Genomic DNA, 19218 nt, shown 5'->3' on the forward strand with positions numbered 1-19218 from the left:
ATAAAATCTTGGAAAATAAATTAGGTTTCCTTATTTTTCTTTTTGGTGTTGTTTATATTATCTGACTCTTGGGGGTATTAAATTTTGGCAATTCAATTTTACCTTTGAAAAACACCAGCCATTGGAGAAGGTTTAGCCACTAAACATACATCGCAGCAGTTTTTTCGTTCTCTTCGCAAATCTCTCGTCTTCGATTTTCTGCGAATCTCTCATCTCCTTCCTTCCCCTAACCAACCGTTGGTAACCATCTCGCTCCCTCTCTCTCTCTCTTCGTCTCTCGTATCTACAATTCGTCTCGAAAGCGTGTGTCTCAAACCCTAAACGCGGGAATTAGGGTTTTGTTCGTTGAATTCGGAACTCGCGACTTGAATTTCTCCATCAAGTTTTCGATTTTCGCTTTAGATTTCTACTCCTTTTGTGAGTTTTAGCCTGATTCATCAACGATTTTTTTTGTTTCTTGTCTAATCTTGAGTGTTTCTTTAAAATTACGGAAATTTGGAAGTGTTAAAGGTTTGCATTGCGAATAATCTTTCGAATTTAGGCTTAAGAGTTGAGAAAGTTTCTCCCTTTTTTGATAAATTGTTCTATAATTTTGGGGATTTTGTGTTTTCTTGGCCTTTTAGTTTTTGTTTGAGATTTGTTTTTCACTGTCTTCTTCTCGTTGGTTTGAAGTTTTGGGACTAGTCTAGTTGCAGTATCGTATGTATACTTATTTATTGAAGAATTTTTGAATATGTTCTGATCTAATAATGCATGTTTTGTCTCTTTTATTTCATATTAAATAATAATCAGATTAACGATGAATGACAAAGGAGAGAAGACTTGTCCTATATGTGCTGAGGAGATGGACCTGACTGATCAGTATCTAAAACCTTGCAAATGTGGCTATCAGGTTTGATACATTACAACCGCTTCCTCTTGTTTGTTTCTCGTCACTATTCGAGCAGAGTCTCTTGGGTTCTTGTTAGTCGTCTGCTAAAATTGGCCGTTGATATGTCTTCTTTGAGTGTAAAAATTTGGTCTTGCAAGTACTCCGCTTGGTAGTTTGACTTTGAGGACCAGTTATTACGAGATATGAGTTTCTGTTAATTCTGTATGGCTTTGATGCCTCTGTGGAACAATGTTCTGCTGAAAGAAGGACCATGATCTTTAGTCTCTGATTAACTTTTTTCTTTTCTTACTGTTTCCATCTTGGTTGACCCACATTTGTCAATAAGTATCTTTGGAATGCACACCCTTTCTTAGATTCTATGCTTAAGACTGACATGGCCCAGTTTTATCTTGTTATTTGTTCCTTTATTGTGCCACTGTAGTGTGGTCATCGTATAATCTATCACCTTTTTTATGTAAATTTTTTGTCCTTGGTGCAGATATGTGTCTGGTGTTTCCATCAGATTATAGAGATGGCGGAGAGAGATAAAACAGAGGGTCGCTGTCCTGCATGTCGTTCCCCTTATGATAAGGAAAAGATTGTTGGAATGACAATTAGCTCTGAAAGGTAGACCGTAGATCTGAAACTGAAAAAGAAAGTCATATTGGTTCATGTAAGACGCCCAAAAACTTATCCTTTTTTCCTGATAAATCACCAGGTTGGTTGCTGAACTTAACAATGACCGGAAAAAATCACAGAAGGTGAAAACTAAACCTTCAGAGGGAAGGAAAGAACTAACTGGTGTGAGAGTCATCCAAAGAAACTTGGTTTACGTTATGAGCTTGCCTCTTGAACTGGCAGATGAAGATGTAATTCTACCAGTTAAACTTATCTCCTTGGCACTCACATTTTCTTTGGAAAGAGAACACCTCATCTCATTTTCTTTGGTTTACTATGCATGCAGCTCTTTCAGCGTAGAGAATACTTTGGTCAATATGGGAAAGTCGTAAAGGTAGCAATGTCTCGAACGGCAGCTGGGGCTGTCCAACAATTTCCAAACAATACTTGCAGTGTGTATGTATCCGTATTTTCTTTCACATTCCATTAATGGTATCTAGTTTAGCAGAACCGCTTTCTCTCTGAGGTCTATTACACAGGTTTGCTAATAACATTTCTTTTTCTTTTCGTCTCCAAAATCGATATTTCCCAGATATATTACTTACTCCAAAGAGGAGGAAGCAATTCGATGTATCCGATCAGTACATGCATTTATATTGGATGGTAGATCTTTGAAGTATGTGATGTTTTTCCTTTATTCAAGATTTGTTGTGGTAAATTGTGGTTCCATTTCTAATAAATTTCTGGATCTCATCAGGGCATGTTTTGGGACCATGAAGTATTGTCATGCGTGGTTAAGAAACATGGTAAGCAGATATTTTCTTGCGCTAACTAGTTCCCTTTAAGAACTTGCATACAAATTTAAGTGTGTTTCGTGGATGTTTTTTTTTTGTTTCTGCAGCCTTGTACCAATGCAGAATGCCTTTATTTGCATGAGATTGGTGCTCAAGAGGATAGTTTTTCAAAAGATGAGACCATATCAGTCCACATGAGGTAAACTAGGATCAATGATCTTGAAACCGCTTTGCCTATTTAGTTAAGCTCAATAGATTGTGGCGATTTCTTGTTTTTTTTTTTATGGTGATGGTGAGCTCTCTTAGTGAAGTATATTTTAGTTGACATCAATAGATCCAGATGTGAACTTGTTCGCTATCTGGTTTTCTCTTACCTTTCACACTTTCTTGAGGCTGGCAGGGATATGATTTTGCATCAGTTCTTTGCTCTGGTCTATATGTTGTGTTTCGATAGGTGGTTATCTGATTGTCTTTTTTTTTTGAAAAGGAAAATTGTTTCGCAAATTACTGGTACGGTGGTCAATTTTCCGCGGCGTTCAGGGAATATGTTACCTCCACCAGTCGATGATTATGTTGAGTATGAGTCTAGCGCAAGACAAATTCCAAAAAGTGTTGTGAATGTAAGTTGCCAGCTCTTCTTGGAGCCCTTGATATTTTTTTTTCTGCTGTCACCATATTCATGTGCTTAATAAGGACTGCTTTTGGCTTATTCTTTTTCGGCCTTCTTTCTCTTTGCAGAATGGACATAGTGTCGTTAAAAGTTCTCCCCCAAATAGTAGCAACGGCCGGTCTGTTACTCTTCCTGCTGGAGCCTTGTGGTACACTTTAATTCTTGTGCATAGATTTTTTTTTTTTCCCCAACTGTGTACCTGCTTTGTCTGACACTTGTAACTGGTTTTTCAGGGGAATGCATGCTTCAGGCCAGTCTTCAATACCGAATACACCATGTGCTGGGGAACCCGTAAGAGACAAAGCTGTTACAGTTTCATCTGCGGTTGCGACAAATCCAATGCAGACTTCTGCATCTCATAGTGATGTATCAAAGAAGCCAGCATTAGAGGATAATAATACCTCACATGGAAATGCCTTGAAACCGCCTGAGCTATTGGATAGTCAGACTGATTTTCCGGAGCTTTCCGTGGTTAATAGGACCCAGACCAGCAATAGTAAGGCATTAGTTTCTGCAAGTGTGGATAATAGTAGAGCTGTTAGTGTGCCATCAGATTGCACAGACTATCCAGAACAGACTTCTCAGTCTTGTAGATCCATGCTGTCCAATGGAAATAAAAAGGTTGACAGAAGAATACAGAGCGTATGCAGCGACGCTGTGTCAGTGATTGCAGATAGTGTTGTGGATGGCACAGATGGGTTAACTAGGTCTGACCGTTCACATGTTGATCACGGTCCCTTAAAGTCTTCTCATACAGAAGTTTCCCGAGACTCTCGACAGCATTGTGTCAATGAAACTAGAGAAGTTCAGCCATTACAGAATTGTGGTAGAACTAGCGCAAATGAGACTGTTGTGTCGAGAGAAGAAGCTAATACAGGTACTGCTTTGATGTCTCCATTGGTAACAGATAGGCATCTTGAACCTGCGGATGATTTATCATTGTTTATTAGAGAAAGACTCAAGGATCCAGAAGTTTTTAGCTGTCAACCCAATGTGGCCAACAAATCTGGCTTCCAACGCACGTCAAATAGTATGCAGCATTGTTCATCCCAGTATAAGGCTGAGCATGATGAAACCAGGAGCGTATTTGGGTCCAGAGGAAGTAGTATAGCACCCATCTCTCATGGATATAACGAGATGACACATAGCGAGCCCAGTCGTTTAAACAGCAGTCTTAATCATTCTATGTTGTTTCCTGACAAAGCAAGGGACACACAACCAAATGGAAAGTGCTCCGTTGACTCACAGGGAAACTCTAGGAGTGAAATAGATGACAGGATAATTGCAAATATATTGTCTTTAGACCTTGATGAATACTTAACTTCACCTCATAACTTGTCGAAGCTACCAGAGCCAGGAGACGTACAGGCCAAGTCTCATAAGCTAGCAAGTTCCAGTGAAGTTAAGAATAATCAGTCCCGGTTTTCTTTTGCAAGGCAAGAGGAATCCAAGGATCAAGCTTTTGAATCATATAATGTCTTCAACCAGAAACCACATGGCAGTGACTTCTACCAGAATTCTTCAGAACGGCAGAGCCCTGATATGAAAATGCTTGGGATGTATAATGGCCTTTCATCCAATTATCTCGAGGGACTAGATTATGTCACGCAAAACTCCACGTTGCCCTCGTCTTATAAACCTCCTTGTGAGTGTCATTTCTCATCCTCTTACCTCAAGCCTTTATAGCCTTCTAGGTGTTTATATTATATTTTCATTTCATGTTTTACTTATACAGCACCAAACTGGTTATTTCCAGTTTGATGGTCGTAGATATGGATTTTAAACACTCTCTAGCTCCAGTCCAGAATACTGTCTATAACTTCTAGCGCCAGTTTTAAATGTATGAGTATATTAGGTTCTTGAAATGAATATATGGTTCTTAGGGTGATGCTTCTCTTGGTTATGGAATTAGCATGCTTCCTGGATATCGACTTGGGTTTGTTTTGAAAGCATGTGTGCCTGCATATTATTGCGCACTTGTGTAAATCTTATTCTCCTTGTGTATTTTTTGTTTTGTAGCTGTTCCAAGATGTCCGGTTTCAGCGCCACCTGGATTTTCAGTTGCAAGTCGACCTCCTCCTCCAGGCTTCACGTCAAATGGGAGAGAAACGCAGACGTTTAATGGATATTCAGGTAGTTTTATATTTGAAGTTCCCCTCTTAGTTGTTTTGGTTTATATGATATGTTTGCTCTAAAGATAAACTGAAAATCTGATCTCGTTACTTGTAGGAAACCATCGTTTTTCTGATTCAACAATGTTCAGTAATCCATATCAGTCACTTCCAGTTGATAATACCGGTGCTGTCAGAGATGTTCAGATTATGGATCCTGCGATTTTGGCCGTTGGTCCAGGCTTTGAGAAGGCAAACCTAGATTTCAGATCAAACTTTCAAGGAAACTCAAACATGTTTGGAAACGATGCAAAGCTTCAACAACAACAACAGCAACTGGTAATGCAGAGCCCTTTGTCTTCTCCGCAACAAAACTGTAGATTCACAGATTCTTTGGGAATGGCATCAAGGCTCATTGATCAATCTCAAGGGAGTAACTTGCTGTCTAGAAATCTGGCCTTGCCTAATAATGGTAACTGGGATGGGTTTAGTAACGAGGTCCAAAGCCGAAACAGACTCCAGAATGAGACGCTCTTTGGTTCAACAAATCGGATGAATGGTTGCAATGGGATGTTCAGGATTTAACAAAAATGGGCAGAGCCAATGCACTGGTCTGGTCTAGGAGCCTGCGGTTAGATCGCCTCGACCTTGAATCTTAGCTTTCTGGTTACTTAGAAACTGAGCCAAAAAGAGAGAGGTGGTTGTAAAAAAGCTTTAGGAAGTTTTTTATCGGTTTATTATGCATTTCATTATAACATTTTTCTTTCATTTTGAAATATGTCAAATATGGTTTTCAATTATGAGGAGGGTTACATAAGATTTTGTCTTCTTGCGTCTTCAGTTGAGAAATTTTTGAAAATCTGTTAACTAACAGTAGTTGTATTTCAACACCAAAATTCCAACTTTTTAAAAAACCATTAGTTGACTAATATAATATAACACTACTTTGCTTTTGTGGTGTGGCATAACATATGACTAGTAAGTAAATAAATAATATTAATCACTAATTGAGATGTGTTTAGTATTCTACTACACCAACTAAATCCTTAATCCTATATAACTAAATGCAGATAGATATTATGAATCTGAGGAGACACCATCTTTCTCTTTTGATTCAATTATAAAATAATTCTACATTTGTTTATGGAATGGACCCATAATGTTTCACAATCGTCTCACGTTGTCTCATTTTGTACCACTAAAAAATACAATTGTTTATATTAAGGATTCTCCGACAATGTAGGTCATCATTGGTATTTATTTGCTTTTATGCCTTTGTTGCCTTCTTCCTGCTGCTGACTAGCATTATAATATACCCTACGCAACTAAAAATAAAATAAAATATTAATAATACTAATAAATGTATATCATCAAAAATCACAAAAAAATAATAAATGTATGTATTTGGTACTTCGTCAGAAAATAGTATTGATCGCATTAAATTCGGCAGAAACAAAACCATATACTTATATCTTTGAGATGCCTCCAATTTGCTTAAGTAAAGAAAACGTCCACACATGCTGGTTCATATTTGTCCTGTCCACAAAACTCACGCCATATACTTTTTATAGTCTTTTTTTTCTTTCCTCAAAAATACTCTTAATGTCTTATGATAGGTTTGTTGGACCTCGTTTAGACTTTTTGGCCATTTTTTTGGTGAATTTTTAGCGAAAACGTTTGTCCACCAAATGACCAAATCCTCGATATTATAGATTTTTTGCCGTTAATAGCCGACTCAGCCTTTGATTATTAATGATCTTGCATACATTAAATTAATTTGGGAATTGGGACAGATTAGTTATGTGTTTTATTGTGAATCACATGAATGCATTCATCATAAAAGTATTATTTATTCAAAGAATTTGTCGACTAAAGATGGTGGTAATCCTACTTTACTACAAAACAAGGATAATAATATGTATAAAGAAACAAGTGAGTTTTAGATTACTGATAAAGGCATAGGATACGAGTCATAGGAAAGGACCATTTTTGGAATATTGTGAATAATAATTTAGTTTTCTTAAGACATCACATCTTACTGAATATTATGATTTACATCACCCCGAACCGGTAGATAGACTTTGAGATTTGATTTGACAGAACAAGAGATCGGGAATCTCTTATTTTTGCCTTTACCTTGACAATTGTCATAACAACTACACAAATATCTTTAAACATTTAATGACTAATACAAACTTACAAATATATTTTTATATATATAAAAAAAATAGAATATAGCCCCAAGAACAATGTATCCTAATTTTTTTGTAGTACTAGGAGTTAACCCGCGCTACGCCGCGGAACAACTTTTCTAATTTTTTTGTTATTTAAGTAAATTGTTAATATAATCATATTTTTATTGGGTTTTATGTTAATTTTGGTTAGAGTGTACAATATTAAATATATACTATTCAATATTTCTAATTTATTGAAAATTAAAGTAATACACCCCTAACTCATATTCGTTGAACACGTAGTTTTCATATGATTTGTGTACCCTAACTTAATAGTATCATCCGTAACCAAAAATGAAAGCAAAACTGTGAAAATAAAAACAGAAGGATCATCTTAAAGAAAGAAGATCACATATTTCCTTTTAGCAAAGTTAAAAAAGAGTTAAAAGAGTATATGTTTTAGAAATAAATGTGTGAAGAACAATTCTTAATTTTTGGCCAAGAAGAACTCATTTAGAAATAACTATCTCGCTTATGGTGTCACTTTTGCATCGAAAATATATGTTTCTCTTATCTAAAGCAAATATCATAAAATTTTATCAGATTTTTCATTTTTCCCATCAGCCTTTAAGTTTCAAGCTCTGTCCAGTTCCCATTTTCTTCATCTCCGGTCCAGCATCGATGAAGGTGTCACAGAGGATCATTCGCTGAGAAAAAAAGGAAACACAGAGTGGATAAGTTGAACAAAACCAGTGTCCTCAACTCTAAAAAGACACAGACAGATATTGCAAGACTATTAATAGATTATAGACTTATGTAGTGCACCAAAAAAATTGAGTCACAGCAAAAATTCAGGACAAACACGACTGCTCCCAATAAAAAATCTCAGAAATAAATTATAAAAGTATCAAACTCCAATCTCACACACCAGTCAATCATGTACACACTACATTATAAGACACGTACTACGATAGTAGTACTCATCTCTGTTTTTTTTAATGTTGTTTGTGTATGTAGATATATCTACAGACACATAAAAATCGTTTTTGTAAATTTCTAAAAACGAATTTATCACCAAAAAGAGCAGTTTGTAAAAATTATTTTTAGGATATTGATTTTACTTAGAATATTATTTTCTAAAACATTTGAAAAGTGAAATCAACTTTATTCATCAAATATGTATAGTGAGAGAGCATGATTGATGAGCTTCGTAAAATCAAGTAAACTGAACATGCTTAGATATTCTAACTGACCACTGTCTTTTACGGCAATACAAAATAGCCATGCCTTAGGATGCCAGAGTCGTTGTGCTCACTACATAACTGCAGATAGCCGTGTGTCTTCTTATTTCAGCCTGTGATGGAATCAAAAGAAAGCGCAGTGCACACTCAAAGTCACTGATTTTAAGATTTATGTGAATATAATTATATCTTATCAAGAAACAAATAAACAAATCTTCGGCCACAGCTAAAAAAAGATGGAATATTATGATGATATTCATACTCAGGCGTTCACATCACGAAACTGCCCCATTATCTCGTCTTGGCTCTTTTTGTGTGTAAAAAAATTCTAGGCAGAAAAAACATAAACAACAATATTATGAATCATCATGCTAAATTGAAAAGAATCAAAACTGAGAAGGGAAAAGTTTGGTACACATGCAAATGCCTATATGAGCTTAGCTCAAGCAAAATTACTTCTCTATTCATTTTTGTAACTAAAACTTCAGAAAAACCAGAAGTAAAACCCAAATTCTTTTCTTGGTTTCCAATGATAATAAGTTAATCATGAATCTAGAAAATTACAATCTATAATTGCCTATCCAGAGTCTTTGAGGTAACACTAAACCTATCGGCAAAGGCAGCTGAACACAGAGTCCTCCTAAATACATATTTAAAAATATTTCTGGTGTTCAGTAGAACCCAAATAGAATCTCATGAAACATACAAATGAAGAGCTCAAAGAAATAAAAAACTGTCAAATTATCAACTTTGAAAACCATAAACCTCAAATCAAATCCTGTAGTAGAGTGGGAGATTCTAAAGGAGTGAACTTTCTAGTGTACTCAAAATCTGAGGCAAAGAAACTAAAATTAAAAACTCATCTGCATACTAAGATTGAGGAAAATTGAAAGGCAAAACAATTTAAAGAACTTACAATATGAATGTTTTCGAATCCATAAAAGAGCAAGAGTCTTCAGTAACTCGCAGAGAATGCCACCAGCTCCACCGTAAGCACTTTGGCACCCTAGAACCCAAGACGTGAAAATTGAAAATATGTCGATTGAAAAACACCCAAAAAGTGGATTAAGAGTATCTTCGGAGCTTACGTTAATGGTGGATCGTTGCTGCTGCAAATCCAGAGAGGAGAGTTGACATAACTTATTCGGTTCCAGCCATATTTCTCCGCCTTCTTCCGCCACATTTTTGTTCTTTGGCTGAAGAATTGTTGTCTCCTTTATGTCTTGTGAATCGACTACTAAGAATTCAGAAGAAGAAGACGAAGAGGGATAGATATTGTTTTTGTTTTTTTTTCATAAATTATTTTGAAAAGCTGATGTGGTAAATGATGTGGCAGATGATGTGTCTTAAGGAGAGAAGTTTATGTGTCAAGCTTATGAAGTTTAACTGAGTTTTTATATAATAGATTTGCAGGAAAAAAAAATGAGTGGTAAAATCGTTATTAATAAAAAGTTTTAGAGGTGGATGATTTTAATAAATAGTTTAATTTTATAAATGCCATACCATAAAACAAAATACTTAGTTATGGAGTTTATTTGACACTTCTGCACTTTATACCTCTTTTTAAAACTCACTGATTAATGGGGCATAATTTTTTTTTTTTGAGAATCTTCATATTTTGAATACCGCCTCTGCAAATGTCAAATGATACTGTTTTTTTCAAAGTATTATTTTTGTCAACTTTTTTTGTTAAGATTATGAATATAAATTTAGAAAATTAGAATCCATTCCATTCCACTCTATTCCAAAAGTTAAAACCACCATATGCAATGCACGACTCTCTCTAGTATATCGTTAAGTACTATATATATTTTGTCGACTTTTTTGGGGTCGACAAGTACTATAATTATATAACACGTGACTTTTAGAATATAAGTATTTATTTAGTTATATCCGAAAATGTGTCCACAAATATAGAAAACTAATGTTTTCGCCGAATCCTTTGGTGTTCCGAAGAGGCAGCCAAAATTGTCACATCCTATCACTATCTCTCTTTACTGTTCTTTTCAAACAGTGTTTGTGTATTATTATTATTGAATATCAAAATAACCAAATCACATAACGACAAAAAAAAACCCAATCCTTAATTTTATTTCTTAATTATTTACAAAAATGTACCTTCCAATTTCCAATAGTTTTTTCTTACCAAGAAACAAGGAAGTAACATTTTTAATTCACATAAACTATAAAGAAAGCATATCCAATGAAAAAAATCCAAAATACCACAACACACATTTTCCTTCATTAAGTTGATAAGAAAAGTGACATTTTCTTTTGGGTAAAAAGCCATAAACACCTATCTTTTTTGTTTTTCTCATTCTGAATCATTGTATGTATAATTTACCCAAAAGACATTTTTTAAAAAAGAGAGGCTTAAAAACTCTCAAAAAATACCAATTTTCTTTTTTTGAAGCCCTCTCTTTATAAGTTAAGGTTGTGGATAAAAGTAACCACGAGAGGAGGCATTGTCACTGGGAGGTGGTTGTTGCCGGAAATGAGAGAATCCTGATGATGCTGCTGCTGCAACTGAGAACAACGGTGGTTGTGCTCCGCCGGCCAACGATGGTTGTGGTCTTTGCCATCCCCAGTTACTACTACTACTCATCATCCCTCCTTCACCTTCACTTCTCTTCTCAGAAGCCACTCTTCCCTGCAAAAACCAAAATCATAACAAAAACATCGTTTCATTGCAAATCCCTATGTTGAGAGTTGCTGTTTGTGTTGTTATATGTCTTATACCTCGACGGAGTTATGATAACTCGGGCATGCTCCGTTCCAGTAAGAACGATGGTCTGATGATCCATAAGGAAGAGGTGTATTCACTGGCTTTCCTATGAACTCGTTATCTATCTGCATAAGTTTTGTTTTTTATAAGAAAAACGTTTTTCGCTGCCTTTTACAAGGGATTCATGAGAGATTGATATTAGAGAATTTACTGTCAAGCTAACTCCACGCTGAGTTTCATAAGTGTTAGAAGGGTAATGAAAGAGCCTTTGCTTTGGTGCATTTCCGGGAGAAAGAGAGATTCCCAAGTTGAGATCAAGTTTGTCATGACCACCTTCATATAGTAGAAAAAAAACTATCAGAGATGGTTTATAGATTGAATGATGATGAAATGTTGTTATTCATATTGACTACATTACCTTCGTTAGAGTTTATCTCGTTTTGGTATGAACTCAGCTCGAAATTGGTGACTGCTTCTCGACCATTGGAGTTGATTGCAGCTTTGTCATAAGCCCTGTTTTTTCAAAGAAAGTGTTCAGAAAGAGAGAAACAACACTTGGATATGTAAAACTAATTGAAGTTTTCTTAAGAGGTATCAAAAGTTTTTTTCAGGCAAAACAAGTAAAATTCATTATCAATTTAGGAGACCTTGCAGCTTCTACTTCGCTGTCGAACAGCCCAAGGTAAATATACCTGCAATTCAAGCGTTTTTAAAACCTCCCAAGACGAAAATCACCATTTCCTAAGCATTTCTCCTACTCTTTTGGGTTCATTACTGAGACACCATTCCTCGTCTCATTTCAGAGAAACACTGAACAGAATTTCCTAAAAAAATTGAAGGTTTTTATGATCAAGGACAAAAGTTGCTCACTTTTTACCAAGAAACTGCCCCATCCTAGCTTCCCATCTCCCACATTTGTGTAATGTGACTCCTCGATACTTTGAGCTTCCACGCGAGAAACCCGTGCTTTGACGTCGGAGTATGTGCACAAACTCTTCCTTGCTCAGGTTTTGTACCTGTTGAGAGACAATACTCAATTCAACAATCTCCATAAAAAGAAGTGATCACACAAACATGTAAACCAAACTACATTCATATCAAAACCTGTTTCATATCTTCCTCGTAATCGGCGAGAGTGAAGTTGATATCAGCATCAACGCCTCTGAATTTGATAGCAGCTCGATCATAAGCTCTAAACACAAAAAGAAGAAACTCAAAGTTTATTCATCTACAAAATCCTAATCCAAAACACAAAGCTCAGGAAAATGATCTAAATTTACCTAGCTGCGGCATGAGCAGTGTCAAAACCACCTAAATTGAAACCAACAAGAAAGATACAAAAATGAATCAAGAACTTGTTCTATCAACAATCATGAAACTTTTAAGCTTTGTGTGTTACCTAAATAGACTTGTTTCCCACAATCCCTGCAAGAAAGTAGAAACCAAACAGAGAGAGTTTTGATTTGATCAACTTCAATAGTGAAAAAGCAAAATCGATGAAGTTGAATAATCAGCAAATTTGGATTTTACCAAATATGCGATTCCCATCGGCCAGTTCTTCTGTAGAAAGTGACTCCTCTATACTGAGAGCTCCTTGACCTTGGTCCTCTCCGACTCTTTTTCACCGGTACCGGAGCCGGCGCCGGAGCCGGAGCCATCGATTTCATCTCTCCGTGGTGGCCGGAGCCATCGAAAGAGAGATCGATCCAGCTTCTAGAGCTCGATCCCTCGACATCTCGCAAGTGACCACAGTCTCCAGCCACCGGGAAAAACTCCTTAGTCACGCCGGAGATAGAGGCGGCGGCGCTTTCGTCTCCGCCGCTGCTTCCGACTTTTAATATGTCGAAGCTGAGAGTGAAAGCGCGAGCCGAGCAAGAGTCGTCGTCTGCGTCGGCATTGATTACCGACGACGTCGACGTCCCTGACTCCTCCGCTCGATTACCTGACCCCTCCGATGTCTGCCGATCTAAGTATGAGTCACCGTACTGAGTCGACTCGGGAGAGTCTGCGTCTAGGTTAAGATCCAGCATCTCTTCTCCGGCAAAATAAATTTCAAATAATCTGTTGATTTCACCAAATTTTAAAAGACGAAAAAAAAGTAGCCACCGAGTAGAATCAGTATCAGCGATCGTCTTATACACAAACACGATTACATAATCACATGATAAGATTAAGGAAGCTCGAGAGAAGAGGCAACAAAAGAGACAGAGAGAGAGAGAGAGAGAGGAAGAGGAAGAAGAAGAGGAAAGTAGATTTCAAAGGTATAGGCGGTCTAGCGACATTGGACGGCGAATTTTGTGAATACTACGGCGAGGAGTGAGAAAGAGAAGTTTCATCGCCGGAAAATGTCACCGGCGGCGAGGGATTGTTAACGGATTGTTCTTCTGTATTGGAGAAGATAAAGAAAGAGAGAGAGGAGGGAGACGTGTGAGGGAACATTTCAGACCCATTTTTAGAGGAACGATCATAATTTATAATAAAAATTAAAACATTTTCTATCGGTAATGAGTAATTGTTGTTGGTCCTTTTTTGGCAGTGGTGTACCGGCTGAGCAGGTTTTCGGTCAAATCCGGTACGCACTGCTTTTGGTCAATGCTTTTGGTTTATGACACTGGGTTTAGGCTCTAAGTAGGAAATTAATTTTTTTTTTTTATTTCTTAGACCTGCCGTCAGTTTTATAGTATTGTGAGGAGATAAATATTAGGGTTGGCATATCATGCAGCATCAAGATCCAATCTGGTATCCAGTTTTATCTGTTTTGAAAAATATGGTATTCGAAGTTGAGTATTTTAATTTCAGTATAGTATTTGAATTTGAGTGTTTTTAATTTTGAAGATAAAGATATCCAAATTCGGTGTAGATTTGTTTTTGTTTCTTATGTTTTTTTAATCATAAATTAGTGTAAATATTAAACAATTATCAGAAAAAATTTTCATTTTAAAAAGGTAGATTATTTAAAATAATAAATTACCAATCTTTACTCACATAAGATTTCAACTACTAAAACCCAAATGTGTGACTTTAAAGTGTTTTAAAGTCATATAACCTCAATGAACAAACTTTCTAGTTTCTACTAAAATTACTATATAACTGAATATTTTCATTTATTTTATTCTAAGAATGGACATTCGGTTTTTTTTTTTTTAACTTGACATTCGGATTTAAAGAGTAGCTCCTTGGCTATAAGAGTTTTCTAAGTCCACCACAAGTTAAACACTCGACCTAAACTCAAGCGACTCTTGAGTAAGTAACTCAAGAACAATGTGTTTTACACGCTTATAATCGAATCATGCAGCAAATTTACGTTCTTGTCTCTTGAACCAAAACCATGCCTCTAATAGTGATTACATATCTTTGGTACAGTTCTCTGAGATTTCATGTTTAACTAGGTTCTTTTAGTTGGAGTCAAACCGATAAATCTATTGATTAGATTAAATTGTTATTTTCATTTTAAACTTAGTGATTCAATTTTTGTTTTAAACTCTTTTTAAGAACGGGTTTGATCACGAAACAAATGAGTTTCTAGCAAAAAAAAAAAAAAAAGCAACAAACATTTAATGAAATGTTTAGAGACGATAAATAGTAACCAACAAACTACTATACTCCTTACCATTGTTGTAAACTGTTGTTAATTTATAAAGGGTTACAGGTGAAACCAACAGATTAATTTAAATCACGATATTTGTTTAGAAATTAGATTTGATCATATATTCTAAATAAAACCCCAAAAAAATAGAAAATAATATATCAACTAGACAACTACCATTGACATTTTGCCACATAGCAAGATTGGAAGAAAATATCTATGACAAAGGATAAACCTAAAACATGCGATTATGAGCTCTCTCTTTGGACGGCATTGTCCTTCACATTGGTCAATAAGAGTGGGTCAGTGATCTAACGGCTGGGGTTGACTCAAATCTAAACATTAATTTTCTTAACGCAATTTTAAATAAGACTTAGCTTTTATATGGTCCATTTTCCAATTTTTTTCACCTACATGTAACATGTGATTCAGGAATCACCAAAGTGTCCGATCCTTATCTTTCATCGTCCCGTTCACGAGCATGAGTAACATGTGACTCTCTAGTTTTTTTTTTTTAACAACTTGGGTATATTCTTTTGTTTTTTTTCTTACTTTCTCTTATCTTAGTCTTTACTTATGTCGACAATTTACCTTTACATTACGTAAAATTAAAAATTCAATTACACTTTTTTTGAAGTTTAACTATAATCATATTTTACCAAGATTAACTTAAGACTATATGTTTGTATTTATGCTTCAAATTAATTAGTATACCAGATAGAACAAGGGATTTTTTGCTAGAAAGATTTTTTTTAGCCATCTGACCACTCAACCAGTTAGGTCGTCTATATTAATATATTTTAGATTTGCGTATTTTATTTTTTTTTTCAAAACACAATTATTAATTTTAGTGATTTTGAATACAGAATAGACTACTAAAAGTTTTGATAGAAAAAATACATAAATTTTGGACAAGGACAAGACAATGCCAATGATGTAGCTATAACTATGATATTTGCACACACTCGTTTGTTTGCGTACCAACACTTCTTAGTGCCACCAAACCCTAAGTTGGTTTCTTATACTCACATGATCGCAAGATTAGAATAATTAATTTTACAAGATTATAAAATTTGTATCCTCTTTCATCACTTTTGTAGTTTTGTTATCACTAATTAATATTCGTCTTGGAGGGATAATTATGTCTTATGTTATGAGGCTAGTTGTTCGATTCATGCGAATTAAAATATAAGCGACATCCTAAAAGCAAGCAATGTAGACACCTTGCCGACAAGGAAATATGCAAGTGGGTAAATAAATGTTGGTTTTTTATTAAATATAAATAATTTTGATGAAAAGATAGTGAATTTATTTTGGTTGGATGCGATTGCGAAAGATAATAACTTCGGGATGTGATTGCTGGAAAACATGTTTATGGGGTGTGACTGTGATTAGATGACTATAAGAAATGACTAAACTTCTTTTTATTCACCGTAATAACACTTGTTTCAAATGGTCATGTCACAATTGAAAACTTGGATGCGATTGGCATTAAATTTTAAGGATAGTTTTTAGAAGGATGAAAAGGACCAATTCTAACTTAAATCAACATTATTAGAAAACCAATAACAATATATAACTCGTAATGCAGTTTATCTGTTAAACCAGACATTTTAATATATGAAAAATAATTTCTAAGTTATAGATGCAAATGCAACGGCTAAGAGGATGTGGGCTAGTGGCTCTGCCTCTCTTACCTTTTTCACTAAATCTAAATTCGATCATCGGTTATTGTATCAAAATTAGCTGCCACATTAACAAATTAAACAAAAAAGTTCCGGGTATGTTAGTGATTACTATAGTAACTATTTCAAATAGAGCTTGGCAAAAAAAGAAAACTTTTTAAATAGACTTATTTAACGTAAAAATATGAACATCTCACCAGATTTAGTTTTTATCAGTTAAAAAAGTATATTTTTTATCCCGTTCGAGAAAATGAAAATGAACTTCGTTTTCCGGGTGTAAAAATATTAACTAGGCTGCATTTGATATTGTGGAGTGCTTAGGTGAGGTAGTTTAGCATTGTTTCCTCATATTTTACTTGCTTTGTTAGAAACTTGGTTTACTTCTTTTGGTAATTTCATGATCATTTCCTTCGCAAGAACTTCAATTTAGTTACAAGGAATGATATGTTTCCTTTAAATTTAAGTGAAGTTAAAATTGAGATTGTATTTCTCACTTTCTTTATTCAATAATTCGCTTACACTTCTTTTTCGTATTAATTACTTGAATTATCGCTAAATGAATGCGTTTCAAAAAAGGTAAATTATTCACTCATAACTCATTTCTATCAATGACTTTGTTGATTGAGTGTTATATCTTATCTCATTTCTATCAATGTATTTGTTGATTAAGAGTGTTCTATCATGTTATGAAAATTTTTAAAAGGTATAATATGAAATATTTTAAATGCATTTGAATGTTTTCGAATGAGTCTTAAAAACACATTATACGGTTTTATTAGAAAAAGAACAAATATTTGAGGAAGTGCAAATAAGAACCAACCTTTTTTGTTAAAGAAACTAGATAAGAACCAATAAGAAGCAACCTTATATTTGAGGAATGGAGAAACCAAAGGTTTTTTTAACAAACCGTAGAGAAAAATATAGACAATTCAGAGAAAATATAAGTCTTATAAGTCTTAAGAAAAACGAGGAAGGTGGTCGAAATCGTTTACTGATAAATACACATTGTTTACCAATAAAATCTAACATATAGATTTTCCTTATTACATGGGAAAAGCCAAAATGTAGACACGCACATCTCCACACATTTCCCCTAAAGATCCTCCCAAATTAGTTGGCTCCCATGATTTTGACATTTCTCTTCATCATTATGTATCCCATTCACATCCCAACATTGTTTGTTTCCTCGATATTATACTTTCTCAATTCTAAGAAACTATTGTTATATATACTCCCGAATGTGTAGGGCGGTAGTATGTGTAATAGAACATCGTACTTTCCGTTTAAAATAATTTATAAAATAAAATAATTAACCTTTTTCAACAGTCCTTAATTTTTATGCTATTTAATTTCAAAAACTATTGAACATTTTTTTTTTTTTTTTTGGTAAAACATTAAGATTTTATACCAATGGAACGATTAAACTATTGAACATGTCTTTATATTTTCACCATCACTAAATATATATTCAAATCATTATAGAGATTTGGCTTGTGATCGGTAAAGAGTTTCGGGATGTGGCAGCATAGCTTTTGAAGCAGCGTATCACATTCAGCGTGGATTTCAATCGGTAATAGCCGTGAAACTCTCTTAACTGGTTTTCGAAATCACTAAAAAGTGAATAGCAAATGACGTGATTTTTCAGCTTATACGAAATCAGACAAAGCGGTAATTCAAATCATTTTTTCATAACCATTGTCTATGAACCGACCTTGATTTTTATCCATATTTACTAATTTCTCTAATTTTATTTGTTAACCACGTTTTACCTCTGGAATAGGTCAAATCATTAATATAATATTTTAATTTGAAAATAAAAAATAAATAAATATTTTTACCATCTCAGCCATAATGAACATTGGTCGACATGAAAAAAGAGAGAAGTTAATCATCGGCTGTGTTTGAATAAAGAAGCAAAAACTGAAAATGATTAGAAAAGAAGAAAAATAAATGCTTCTGTTGGTATTTTAATCACACAACAAAATACTTTTGTGCCCTTTCCCATCATGGTAAGTGGTAACCAAGTCTTCAACCTTAAAAGATACATAAATATATAAACAAACTATAAATCTGGAAAACGTAAATTATTCCAATTTTGGTTACTCCCAATAATGGATCTCTTCGCTACCTGCTAGGGCCGGTAGGTAAACCAAGTGCCAAATTAAAAATAGTTTTCAATATATTGCTGATAATGTAAAAAATCCTCTCTACCCAATTATGTTGTGCCACGTAGTGGATATGCCACATAAATGATCCAACGAACTATATTCCGCCCTGGCTTTCCAAGTGAAGAAAATTGTAGCACATTTCTGGGGGTTAAATGTTAAATTTTATATCAATTGTAGTACATTTGAAGCGTAGGATCTTGAATTGCTTCATCCATTGCCAATAAGACATGGATGTATCAAACCGTTAAGAATAGCGATTCAAATTAGTTGTCCAAACATTTAATTAAAAATTCAAATAAATTAATTATAAATAGATCGAAAAATAAAAATTGGCTATGAATAGATCGAAAAATACATATAAAGTAATATAAAGTAAAATACATATACTAAAATATAAAATAATACATTGTAAATACTTTTAGAATTAGTTTTATCCAAGTATGAGTTTACAAACTAAACCACGTTGGTCTTATTGGTAAAAAATGTTTATGTGGGCTTCTACCACCTGAGTCGGATTGGCTACAAGAATTTTCACATGATTTTTCTGACCTCAAAATTAGTCGGTAAAAGTAAGA

At 34.6% G+C, this 19218-nt stretch overlaps 2 protein-coding genes across 3 annotated transcripts; one reads left to right on the top strand and one right to left on the bottom strand.

Moving 5' to 3' along the window:
* Positions 1–105: 105 nt before the first annotated feature.
* LOC18028058 lies at positions 106–5894 on the top strand. The gene is made up of 13 exons (XM_006409818.2): positions 106–240; positions 793–892; positions 1371–1498; positions 1590–1740; positions 1836–1945; positions 2082–2165; positions 2247–2295; positions 2391–2482; positions 2771–2903; positions 3022–3101; positions 3187–4598; positions 4973–5086; positions 5183–5894. The coding sequence occupies exons 2-13, from the start codon at positions 800–802 to the stop codon at positions 5647–5649; spliced, it is 2913 nt and encodes a 970-aa protein (XP_006409881.1). The 5' UTR covers positions 106–240; positions 793–799; the 3' UTR covers positions 5650–5894.
* A 4656-nt stretch (positions 5895–10550) lies between these two features.
* On the bottom strand, positions 10551–13630 carry LOC18028059 (ethylene-responsive transcription factor RAP2-7). Of its 2 annotated transcripts, XM_006409820.2 has the most exons (10): positions 12735–13630; positions 12604–12629; positions 12485–12515; positions 12309–12396; positions 12075–12220; positions 11852–11896; positions 11623–11717; positions 11416–11537; positions 11219–11329; positions 10551–11129 (listed from the first exon to the last, which is right to left on the bottom strand). In XM_006409820.2, exons 1-10 carry the CDS (start codon positions 13232–13234, stop codon positions 10908–10910), a joined length of 1386 nt encoding a protein of 461 aa, XP_006409883.1. In that variant the 5' UTR covers positions 13235–13630; the 3' UTR covers positions 10551–10907. The 2 variants fall into 2 exon arrangements, with proteins under 2 accessions (XP_006409883.1, XP_006409882.1); XM_006409819.2 differs by lacking the exon at positions 11852–11896 and having other exon boundaries at positions 12735–13234.
* Between the last annotated feature and the right edge of the window lie 5588 nt (positions 13631–19218).

Source organism: Eutrema salsugineum, unplaced genomic scaffold (assembly GCF_000478725.1).
Source record: "Eutrema salsugineum unplaced genomic scaffold, Eutsalg1_0 scaffold_10, whole genome shotgun sequence".
NCBI classification, from domain to species: Eukaryota; Viridiplantae; Streptophyta; class Magnoliopsida; order Brassicales; family Brassicaceae; genus Eutrema; species Eutrema salsugineum.

What these genes read in the sequence shown, in the direction of transcription:
- LOC18028058 (XM_006409818.2), top strand. Translation starts at nt 800, where the DNA reads ATGAATGACAAAGGAGAGAAGACTTGTCCTATATGTGCTGAGGAGATG. An exon ending in CCAAACAATACTTGCAGTGT is followed by an intron (nt 1,946 to 2,081) that starts GTATGTATCCGT and finishes GATATTTCCCAG; the next exon opens with ATATATTACTTACTCCAAAG. An exon ending in TTGGATGGTAGATCTTTGAA is followed by an intron (nt 2,166 to 2,246) that starts GTATGTGATGTT and finishes GGATCTCATCAG; the next exon opens with GGCATGTTTTGGGACCATGA.
- LOC18028059 (XM_006409820.2), bottom strand. Translation starts at nt 13,234, where the DNA reads ATGCTGGATCTTAACCTAGACGCAGACTCTCCCGAGTCGACTCAGTAC. An exon ending in CGATGGGAATCGCATATTTG is followed by an intron (nt 12,630 to 12,734) that starts GTAAAATCCAAA and finishes ACTTTCTTGCAG; the next exon opens with GGATTGTGGGAAACAAGTCT. An exon ending in AGCGTGGAGTTAGCTTGACA is followed by an intron (nt 11,330 to 11,415) that starts GTAAATTCTCTA and finishes AAACTTATGCAG; the next exon opens with ATAGATAACGAGTTCATAGG.